This window comes from Pseudophryne corroboree, chromosome 4 (assembly GCF_028390025.1).
Source record: "Pseudophryne corroboree isolate aPseCor3 chromosome 4, aPseCor3.hap2, whole genome shotgun sequence".
NCBI lineage: Eukaryota > Metazoa > Chordata > Amphibia > Anura > Myobatrachidae > Pseudophryne > Pseudophryne corroboree.
Genome location: NC_086447.1, coordinates 452,832,449 through 452,844,884, shown reverse-complemented (window position 1 = coordinate 452,844,884; position 12,436 = coordinate 452,832,449). Strand labels below are relative to the sequence as shown.

The window sequence follows — 12,436 nt, the reverse complement described above, 5'->3', positions numbered from 1 at the left end:
TTGTGGTTTCATTGACATCGAAAGGAAAGGTGGGGAGCTCTGTGAGGTAGAATGTGCGGAGGTCACCCTTACCCACTGTGACATACACGCGTAATGGGAGCCACTTCATAATGAGAGGGGAGAGAGCAGTAGAGTAATGAATCTCTCTAGTCTCCATTTAGAAATTAAATTGGGTTTTGGAAAGAACTTTTGCAAATGAAGGAGGGGATGGAGATTTCCAGTGCTGAGCTATAGTAGCCCTGGCAGATATTAAAAGGCAGATTTGGGAAAATACTGGGGTACCAATGTAAAAGGGCTAAAGAGAGGTCTGATGCTAATGTCAGGTCTAAAACCTCCTGTATAAGAGCAATCACCTCCGCCCACATGGGCCGTAGAACAAAGACAGTCCCTGAAAACTTGAAAAATGGTACCAGCAGAGTGACCGAAACCCCAGGAGAGTTTGGAAGTCATGAGCCATATCTTATATAATTTAGAGGGAGTCAAATACAATCTATGTAATAGTTTAACATGCATTTTGGTATGATTGGTGTATTTAGATAAGTAGAAGGAAGAAAGATGAATAGATTCCCACTGTTTAATGGTGAAGGTACACTGACGGTCAGTCTCCCAGTTTAGCTGAGCAGAAGACTTGACTGTTGAGATTGGGTGTGATAATGAACCATACCAAAAAGATAGGGCACCATGGGAGGAGGATCTAGTCAGTCACCTAAGACACAATCCAGGAGAGTCCGAAATGCAGTGGAACTAGTATTTTTTACCTGCAGGGTTAATGAGACCTTTAATACTATTATGGGCCCATCAACCACAAAATTTACATGCTAACAAGAAGCTTTATACCTAGCTGTATAAAATTTATGACTGAGGTGAGCCAGAACAGAATGCATATGAAGCATGAAAAGTTTCTGAAGCTGATGCCTTACCTCCTGAAGTAGTTTACATAAGACTCTGGTTGTGTATACTTGATTCTGGGACTCCAAAGACCATAGAGTTGACTCCCAGTCAGTCTGTAATTTTCAGGAACAAGCTAAGCACCCTTCTGAATGGAAGCACCGTGGGGTACAGCTTTCAGAGCATACCAATACGTGAAGATGGAAGTATCTTCAGGAGAATTGGTTTGCATGTGTAACGTGAGAGAGTCAGTAAGGGCCTTTAGAGTCTCAGGATCAGTTTTTTGTATTCAGGAAATCGCCAGGGACCTGCAGAGGGAAGTACAACCCGTATCCCAGATCCCAAGCCATACTTTCTTATGGCCCATACACACAGTGAGATTCGGGCTATGCCCGATTCTCACTATGCGGCAGGGGCCAGGTCGGCACATAGTCAGTATCGCAAGCACACTCATTATGTGCTTGCGATTCTGACTGTGCGATTTTGGCTAGGTGTCAATTTTGACTATCTCCTCTGTAGAGGTAGTCAAAATTGACTTGCCTGCACAGTCTATCTATTCTTGCGATGCCGACCGGGCGGGACCACGCATTGGCATTGAATCGGGATCGCAAGGTGACTTTCACCTGGCGATCTGCACTAACTTTCTTACGATTTTGACTATATAGTCAAAATCGTAAGAAAAAAATCTCACCGTGTGTACACACCATAACTCTCCCAGAATGTCCAAAAAACTCTGAAGTTCGATATGTCCCAGGAGAGGACAACTATCCAGAATCCTTTCCATGTCTGCAGTGAATGAATCATGCCCCCCCCCCCCACACACACACTTCAGCGAAATGTAGCAGAGCACATACTTTGCAGCTGCGGAGGAATCATGATGTGAATCACAGTGCCGCAACTCCTGCAGTTGCCCTTAGATCATCTGTAGGTGAGTCCTATAGTAACTATGTAATGTAACTGATGGTTAAAAGGGTGCGATCTATAGGAAACGCACTGAAGCTGTATCCATATGATAAGACAGATACAGTGCTCAGTCTAATGCTCTATACTGTTATACCATGTTTACATTTCTGTAAAGTGCTGATGTAGGAAGCCAAGTTTGGTTCCAAGCTGTTATCAAAACAGTGTATTAGACAAACATTAGGGCCAATTCAGACCTGATCGCTGCTGTGCATTTTTGCACAGCGGGCGATCAGTTCTGAATTGCGCATGCACCGCAATGCGCAGGTGGTACGGGCCGCAGCGCCGAGTAGTGACGGAATGGTGCGGAAAAAGCGAACACACGGGTGATCGCAAGGTGACTGACAGGAAGAGACCATTTGTGGGTGGTAACTGACCAGTTTAGAGGAATGTCCGGAAAAACGCAGGAGGGACCAGGCGTTTGGAGGGAGTGTTTCTGACGTCCGCTCCAGCCCTGATCATCGCACTGGAAGAGTAAGTCCTGGGCTGTGCAGAGACTGCACAAACTTCTGTTTGTGCAGCACACCTGCACAGCGATTTCCCCCTCCCCCTGTAGGCGGCGATTACCTGATCGCAGGGATGTAAAAAACGCACCCTAGCATTCAGCCTGAATTAGCCCCATTGTGTGAGCAGTTGTATGAATATTTTAGTACAGGGAAACAGATTGAGAAATAACTGTGCAGCCTATGGAATAAATGTGAATCCCAACATCTAGGATACAATGAATGCTGCCTTTGTTCTTTTCAATAGCTCTCCGCCTAAGCTGTCTGATGAATTCCAGTAGCTCTACTATGGAATGTTTTGAATCTTAAGTTTGTTTACAGTATGTATGTGGTTATATAGGAAAATCTCTCCTCATGGCTTTCAGAGAGACTAATTATCCACTTTCCTGCAGCGTACTTCCAATTCTTCCCGTTGTTGGTACAGCAGAGTGCACTTATCCCAAGTCCTGAGTGCTAGTGGAATCTAGTGATTAGCACACCACATATAGTATAACATGACGTACTATATATTTAATTAGCATTTTTGATCTAGCTTTAATTGCTTTTTTTCAAATTGTAAACTGCATATTTGATAGGGCATTGAAACATTTAGCAATCCTATAGACACAGTTAAGGCCAATACACACAGGAGAGATGTGTGCTGAGCGAACCGCTCAGCACACATCTCTCCCGCCGCTCAGCACAGCGCGATGTGTGCTGAGGGTGCGGGGGGAGATGGGGGGGGCCGCTCATTTCACCCAGCGGGTGAAATGAGCGACGTGCTAGATTGGCCTGCATGCAGGCCAATCTAGCACCAGCGATAGCGATGTGCGGGGCTGCGCATCTCTATCGCTGTAGGGGGGTACACACGAGTGATCTGTGCTTAAAATCTAAGCAATCTAGTCAGATTGCTTCGATTTTAAGCATGGATCGATCCGTGAGTACCCCCCTTAAAGCTTTCTAGTGATCTTTAAGAACCACTGGTAAACGTTTCTTGTGGAATGTTAGACCGCTTTAGTGCAAAGGAGGAATTCTTTAGTTACATGAAGCAAATGGAATTTGCAGTAATTATGCTGGCCATCGGGGAAAATTAACTAGGCTCTAATTACACAGTAGGTTATTAACTAAGTGTGGTGTTTTACAGTGAGTTATTTAACCAATTCTTTGGGACATATTGATCAAATGTAAAGCAGTAGTTCTAAAATTCCAGCACAACATCACCATACCTCTGAGCCACTCAGAACTACCCACTATTCACCATGTCTTAGAACCTTTTTTTTTTTTTTTTTTCAAATGGGTGGAAAAATGTAGTGGCCAATTTATTAAGCCTACAAACAATAAGAAACAACTTATTTAGGCAAACTTAAGTATCTGGGCTATTTAATATAAGTCAAACACAGGACAGACTCCAAAAATTCCTCTTTTCGCTGCTGCCATAAGTAAGCACCAAAAGAAGTGTCAGTGGGGCACAGTCATCACCAGCCGATCCTCTTACTGACTGCGCTGTCTTGGCATGACTGTAAATTGCTCAGCTAATTCATCTGTTATTGTTGCAAATAGCCGTGTTAACAGAAGATGATTAATGGGCAGGTTTTTGGGACAAATAGGCCGCTATGAGAACTTGTAGCTCAACTCTACATCACAGTGAAACTGAAGATATCCATTATTTGTGTGTTACAAGCAAAAGTGGAATGTGTTTTTCCTGCTTGAAAAAATAAATACGTTTACACCCCTTCCATCATAGCATGGTTTGTCCAGATGCAAATTTGCTCCAATTCATTGAACTTGATCCTAATGCTAAATGATGCTACATGTAATTATACACCACTCACACACAATGCTGAAATTCCCTCTTGCTAGACTGTGCCCCTTCACTGTTTTCAGTCTCCATCCACAAAGGTTTTCTTACACAGTCTCTCTTTACTAATACTATAGACACATCTCTTGTTTATCGCAAAACACAAACATAATGGTCCTGTTGGTCAACAGTAATTCTTTCCATTCTTAGAACTGTTGTCTAAGTAAACTGGCTCTGTTGCTCCCCAACTTCAGGGTTTTTTTTTTTCTCCATCTGCCAACTCCATACACCAACATATTCATTTTTTCAATCCCTAACTATCTCCACCCACAAGCACCCCACCTCCACTTTTCACGATTATGAAGCATGCACATGCAATACTTTTCCCCACTTTTTCCTATGCTTTTGCTGGCTAGAATGATTGCGCGATTGCCGTTATCGCTGATAATAGAATAGGTGCGATAAATGGGAGTACTGGAAGTAAATTCTCACACTGCTCATTACAAACCTGGCATGACTTATGCTACTGCATATGCTTTATAATTCATGGAATGTTATTTATTTTCATTCTATAATAGTTTATTGGGGAGGGGGGAAGTGCAGTGTTTTCCATTTGCCTTTATGTGTATGTCACGGCAAATGCTCAGTTGTCCATAATGGAGCCTACTTCAGAAACTCGTTTACGGAGCAGTCTGATGCTGTACTATTTTCTGAATCTTACTTTTTTATCTCCTGTCCGCTTTCAACTTGTGTCCATGTAGACAAAAGTGCCAAAACAGGGAAGGTGGTGACTATTGTGGCGTGGGCAGATGATGCTGGTCTATGCCTCTTCACTTTTGTATTAATTATAAAATTATTTGCAAGGCAGAAGCTACTCTTAGCTTACTGTGTTGCAGTACTCTGATCTGATAAGAAGACGATAAACAGAAATGCTGTGCTTCGACCGTACATGTGCCTTCACTTAAAATATGCTCCGTTAACTACTGAGCGTTAAATATATGGTGTGTTAAAGTCATTGCACATGGATACAGGACAGTGCAGTTTTGATACATTTTTGGAACAGCACAGACCCTTAATGGATATATTCTATGATTAAACAATTGCCATAATTATAAAAGCCTCTTAAACGTATGACCCATACACACTGGGCGATTTTGAGCTGAAAGCAGGTCACTTTTGGTGTTTTGAGCTGCTTTCAGCTCAAAACCACCCAGTGTGTATGCCCCGGTGATGAGCACTGATGTGCGCCCCCGCTTCATGAATGGCGGGGTGAACGGCTTTCCATAGCGTCCTGCTATGGAAAGCCGTTCATCCCCGCTGACAGCATGGGCAGGGGGGAAAAGTGCTCAGTATGTATGCACCTTAAGTTGTACAGACAGAGGGATTCTAGTGCTTATCCAGAAATGTTTGATTTACATGATTTCCAGACACTATTGTTTCATTGTGACCAATACAGTGTGTGTATATGTGTGTGTGTGTGTGTGTGTGTGTGTGTGTGTGTGTGTGTATATATATATATATATATATATATATATATATACACACACACACAATGTAAACAAAAACTGGATAGATCATAAGTAAGATGAACACTCCATAAAATAATTACGCAACTGCTGTCCTTTAGAAAACCAGATGGTAGTTCTGCGAAAGCAGAAGCAAGCACGAGCATATACAATATTTAGTACTTAATAGATGCAGGCTCTTTGTACGTTATAAATACATTTGTTTTACTCGATCTACTAAAGTAGGAGCTGCTTGTTCTTCTAACAATTTAAACTCCTCAAATGTTATGAACTTATTATTGCTGTCACAACATCCTGCCCCAGCTTGCGCTGTGCAGCTGGGCGGTCATGACATGGGTTTTACTCGAGCTGCTACCAGAGTATTGAATAGTGCTCTTGCGATCACCAGACACTAAAATCACACTTGCAAAATCTACAGTTATTACATATATGTAGTATGTGTCTCTCCAGGCACGTGAATTCATAAAGCACAGAGATAACACTAATAATGTTTTGGGATTTATTGAGAAATAGCTCCAGGGTTAAGTTACAAAGAAAAACAATGATAAATAAAGAAGACACATTTTTTTTTTAAATATGCACAGGATGACCTCAAGAAAATAAAAGGAATAAAAAGTCAGAATAACCTAAATAATCTTATGCTGAGGCTCCTGGTCATTCTGAATGGTGGAGACCACAGGAAAGCAGAAAATGGGACCCCACTCCTAGCATGAAGCTACTCCCTTCAAGTGACCACCCAGCAGTTTCTGCTTTTGAGCCATATAGTTCCACAGCCACTCCTCCCAACAGCCCCCACCTTTTCCAGGGTGAGCAAGGATTGTCCTTTGTTCTCACAAACTTGCGTAGATGCAAATTAGGTGTCTCCGGGGACATAGCTTGATTAGTTATACCTTTTGGCAGATTTTGGATCTCCCATCTTGTGAGCAGGTTGTCAGGAGAGGCGGAATGAATAGACCAGCTGACTCTCTCCCAGCCTGCCTTTCTCCAGGGCCAGAGCAAGGGCTCCACCACTGTGAAGAGCAAACACTGTCCCAGGAAGTCCAAACTTCAGAAGATTCTAGTTCACACCTCGTCATGGCATACACAATCCTTACATAGTTGTGAAACTAGCAAAACAGGCATTCATGAAATATACATTTTGGGAGAACTATAATAATTCACATCATGGTCACGGCCAGGTTATGACTCATAAGTCTGTGTGCACAGTTTACCTAGGGCACCCAGAATGCATCCAGTCATGACACGTGACTTTGAGATATCACTGTAACCATGGCAATGCCATAAATGGCCCACAAGTAATGACAATTTTAAAGGCCCACCTGGCACCTGAGTTCTTTCGCATATCCGCAATATACACAAACACTAGAGCCTTCATCCATTCCACCCACATGAGTTATTTCGCATACACCCACTAGTAATAACAGCCACAATATACACAAACACTAGAGCCATCATCATACTTTACTTCATCTATTCCACCCATACTGCCTGGCATTCTGGGGTCTGACTTGAACATGTCCTTCATTCTTGTCTGTGTCCATCTTTTCAGGACATATTGGACCCAGCAGTGGATACTATAGTCACTGCACCATATGGCAATAGCATTGTCTGCAGGTATCTTAATATTTTAACAACTGAAATAAATGAAACTGCTTTGTATAAGGTTTACTAACGTCTACCCCATTGAGGGCTGTATAAACGTTTATCAGGAGAGGCTATGTGATTCCTACAGAAAATTGCAGTATGAGGATGTCTCCTACAGTAGATCTATTTTTGTTTCACGTAGGATGGTCTTATTCTATCCTCACACCATTGTATAATATCTTAATGAATGATGCATATATTACTGCTGTAACTTTTACCATGAATTCATCAGATTACACAGAAAGTATAAAAAGGCTTTTGCTGTCTTTCATTGCAGACCTACTAATGTGAAGACACACAGCAGGCAAAAATCTGTTTGCAAAGAAATACACAATTTGTCTTTTTCTTCCCTAAAAACCCTAGCTATAATGACAAAATTCCAGACATAGAATCCTAGCAACACGGAAAGTGTTCAGTCACCATTAGAAGCAGAAGTATTTGCTTGTGTTGATTTAGTACATTTTTATCACTCATCAGGGATGTTGTCTGAAGTTAGCCAGGCTGTGCTTCGGTCTGTCTTTCATTTCCAGCCATAGCATGATGTGTAGAAGCAAATGGAATTAATTATTAAATGTAGATTCACTGCTGACCTGATGGGAGATTAACTGGTACTTTACTGTGTTTATATATGAACATTGTAGCTGTCAAATTATCTCACTACACTTGAGGGATTCTGGACAATTGCAGTGCTGATGGTAATATTGGCAATTTCCCTACTTTTTTTTCTTTCTTTTTTTGCAGGTCACTGCTAGAGGATTTGGTCCATTGTTGCAGTTTGCCTACACTGCAAAGCTATTACTGAGCAGAGAAAACATCCAAGAGGTCATCCAATGTGCTGAATTCCTGCGTATGCACAACCTGGAAGACTCCTGCTTCCGCTTTCTTCAGAGGCAGCTTCTAAACAGCGAGGATGGCTTGTTTCTGTGCAAGAAAGACACCTCGTGCCAGAGTGCTCCAAGTGAGACATTTGATTGTGAAGAGGAAACTATGGAATCTGAAACCTCAAAAATATCTTGTCCCAAGGAAAGACTACACCACGAGCCTTTTCACTTTGGTTCAGGGGAGAAAGCCACAGACAGCAATGAAGCTAATTTGCCTAATTCAAATATGCAAAGGGATAACAAGGAAAGTTTAGACAAGGATCCTATAATCCGCTATCCACGATATAAGAAATACCAGCTGGCTTGTACTAAGAATGTCTACAATACATCACACAGTACCTCAGGTTTTACAAGCACATTCAATGAAAATAACTCTGAAATTGGCCTAAAATTAAGACTTCCTTTAAGCCAGATCAAAAGTGAGCCTCGGGATGATGATGATAATGAAGAAGAGAGTGTTACACTTTGCCTGTCTGGAGATGACACTGACATCAGGGATAAAGAAGGGGATATCGAGATGGTGGGGAAACAACTCAGCCCTGTTAACATTGATGACCCAAAAAATGTGTCATCCCCTTCCAGTCTAAGAACGTTTTTTAGTAGAACGAAAGGGGAGGAATTGATTGACTTGCCTGGTACTTCCCAACAGCGTTTTGTCAGAAGTCCTTCATGCCCTGTGGAAAAGGGAGCAACTCAGGGTGACCATAAAACTGAATACAACCCGTTCACTGGGAATTATGAACTGTCTTGTGAACCTCATAAAGATTCCTCTAACTTCCTAATGGCTTCCCCTCTACGGGGGTCTGGCTCAGAACTTGCATCTAAGCATGAGATGGAACTAGACAGGAGAAGTGTCATATTCTCTTCAAGTGCTTGTGACCAAATAAGCACCCCGGTGCAATCATATTCTGGTGTGAGCTGTTTGGACAAAGAGTTTTCTGAGCATGTGCCAAAAGGTCTTTGGGCAGGAGCTAGCCAATCTCTTCCTAGTTCGCACACCTTTTCCCACAGCGGGCTGGTAACAGACCAATTACCAGGAAGGCTGCGGCCAAACACTAGTTGTCCTGTGCCAATTAAAGTGTGTCCCCGTTCCCCGCCTTTGGAAACTAGAACCAGGACATCAAGCTCATGCTCCTCTTACTCATATGCAGAAGATGGCAGTGGTGGATCCCCTTGTAGCCTTCCTCTCTGTGAATTTTCATCATCCCCCTGTTCACAAGGCCCTCGTTTTCCACCTACTGATCATCAAGAAGCTTGTTCAATGGCAGACTCCATTTTTAACCAAGTAAGGCCGCAAATAAAATGTGAGCAGTCATATGGAACAAACTCGAGCGATGAATCTGGATCATTTTCAGAAGCAGACAGTGAGTCCTGCCCTGTGCAAGACAGGGGACATGAGGTAAGATGTCCATATCCGTTTTAGTAGATAGGTAACGGACCATAACTTGGAAGCAGGAAAATTAGTGACAAATGTGAAAACAGTCAGCAAGAGTTTGACATAGTTTCTGGAACGCATGAAGTTATTAAGCCTGTCATAAATCAACAGTCAGGTATAGTATTTTACTGTATAAACTTCACATACTGTATAGGGGCAGATGTAATTTGTCGCAGATTGAGTTGCACAGTCTGTTCTCATGGGTAAAGTCCCGATAGCTAATCATTTAGAATCCCGTGCTCACTCCGCAAGCAGCTGAGGCAGTAGCTAACACTAGTTTCCGCTCATACCTCCGGAACAGAATGAGCGACTCAACTCACGGATAATTGAATCTGCCCCTTAAATCAGTTTTTCAACTCCAGATTACTTTAATTGAATGGCTTGTATATGACCTACTACAACTTTTACTAAATACATTGTTGTATCTTTTGGTGCACTGTAAACAATTCTGGTAAAAGAGCAACTTTGTGTCATACCAAAGGAGAGAGGAAATACATGGAAAAGGACAGAGGGGAGCCAGACAGATTGAGCACTGCATTTGTTTTTTTTATAACAGGGCATGTACAAACCAGTACATTCCTGAATTAATGTTTTTGTCTTTACACTCAGCATTCAGACACAATACTCTCCAGCAGCCAAACGAATAGCAGCTTTTACCGCCCCCTCATAAGGAAACTGCCAAACCAAAACTGAAGTGAACAAACAGAAGAGTACAACTGTTCACAAACTAATTAAATGGACTGTTAGACAATATTTGATCAATAACTTTTTTTTTATAGACCATTAAATGGATGTACGTAACATCAGTCTTTATGAGAGCAGACCATATGATTGATGAACTAGTCTTTATAAACCTCTGTGTAAACCCAAGTATTTTTCTCTCTATATATTTATTAGTTAACTTTGCTTCTAAGGTTAATGAGGTGACAGCGCTTGGGCCTTAGAATGTCTGAAAGAGGGGATGTACTATATCATGTAGAATGTGTCACATGATGGGATAGATATAGCTTTGGTCTACATTGCTATGGTTCCTGACTCTTTCAGATCTCCTGCTGCCTGATTGCTGTCAAACATAGACAGGGGCTAAGGGCTTAATTCAGACCTGATCGCTCGCTAGGTTTTTTTTCGCATTGCTGCGATCAGATAGTCGTCACCTATAGGGGAGTGTATTTTTGCTTTGCAAGTGTGCGAACGCATGTGCAGCCAAGCGGTACAAAAAAGTTTTGTGCAGTTTCTGAGTAGCCCAGGACTTACTCAGCCGCTGCGATCACTTCAGCCTGTCCGGGGCCGGAACTGATGTCAGACACCCACCCTGCAAATGCTGGGACACGCCTGCGTTTTTCCAACCACTCCTAGAAAACGGTCAGTTGACACCCAGAGATGCCTTCTCCCTGTCAGTCTCCTTGCGATCGGCTGTGCGAATGGATTCTTCTTACAGTCCATCGCCCAGCAACAATCCGCTTTGTAGCCGTACAATGCGCCTGCGCATTGCGGTGCATACGCAGTTCTGACCTGATCGCAGCGAAAAATCCTAGCGTGCGATCAGGTCTGAATGACCCCCTAAGTCTCATGATTTGAGTTGGAGGGTGTTTAAGCAACTGGAATCTTCCTCCACATGTGCTTCAAACATCAAATTTGAATTCTTAAAAATGACTCATGAAGGTAATATATTCAGCGTTAATCTGACGTCCCACTGCAGATTTGTTGAAAATTAAAGTTTAATATAGTATTATTACTAGCATTATAATTTTAATGAATTAACTTCCAACTGCATAAGCAGAAGCCACTGACCACATCCTGAGACTGTAGTCAGAGCTGCTGTGGCATCACTCGGACAGACCCTGTGTGTGATTATGCAATTCATACAGACACCCATGCCAAATTAAAGCAGGGTAGGTGGGGTGATTGCCCAGGGGAGCCCGCACACCTAGCTAAATCACCAGTGTACCTGGCATTGTGGCATGTGTGCACAGGGGATTCTGTATATCAAGAATTTATAAAAATAAAGCGCTGTTGATCAGACCAATAAAATTGATTTCAATATGCAAATTGCAGTATTAATAAAAAACAATAATATAAATGGTATCCGGATTATAGGTCGACAGTCAGTAGGTCAACTCCATATTATCAACATGCACTAAGACGACAGGTCGACATGTGAGGTAGTGCTTATGGTCAACAGGTTCAACAAAAGGTTGACAGGTTCAAATGGTTGACATGACAATGGTCGACACAAGTTATTGTTTTTTATAATTTACTGTCCAGGTGGACTACGATTGGGAATAGTAACCTTTGCCGAGCGCATGCCCGAAGCATGGCGAGCAAAGCGAGCCCATGAGGGTACGCTTCCTATTATTTGCCGTACAGGTGGATAGACATACAAAATGACTTACAACAAAATAAAAATATTTTTTTTTGTGGCGACCATTCCCTGTCAACCTTTTGCTTGTGCCGACCTTTTGTCCCTCTCGACCTTTTGTAGGGTAACTTCTTTGATGGAGACCTATTGACCCTGTTGACCTTTTGACCCAGTTGACTTATTTCATGTCAACCCAATGATCCTCACCCAATAAACACAGAGTCAGTGTCCACATAAAATAACTTAATAAAACAAAAGTATTTGGACTTCGTATAGATGGTCTACCAACAATAGACCACCCATACTTTATAGTACAGGTTGAGTATCCCTTATCCAAAATGCTTGGGACCAGAGGTATTTTGGATATGGGATTTTTCCGTATTTTGGAATAATTCCATACCATAATGAGATATCATGGTGATGGGACCTAAGTCTAAGCACAGAATACATTTGTGTTACATAT

General features: G+C 42.2%; 1 protein-coding gene across 2 annotated transcripts in view; it reads left to right on the top strand.

Moving 5' to 3' along the window:
• The window catches only part of BACH2 (BTB domain and CNC homolog 2), a 486,829-nt gene that overhangs the window by 450,939 nt on the left and 23,454 nt on the right, over positions 1 to 12,436 (top strand). For both annotated transcript variants that reach the window (XM_063916991.1, XM_063916990.1), the window contains exon 5: positions 8,040 to 9,578. In XM_063916991.1, the coding sequence (XP_063773061.1) occupies positions 8,040 to 9,578 (1,539 nt within the window). The remainder of the gene's footprint in view (positions 1 to 8,039; positions 9,579 to 12,436) is intronic.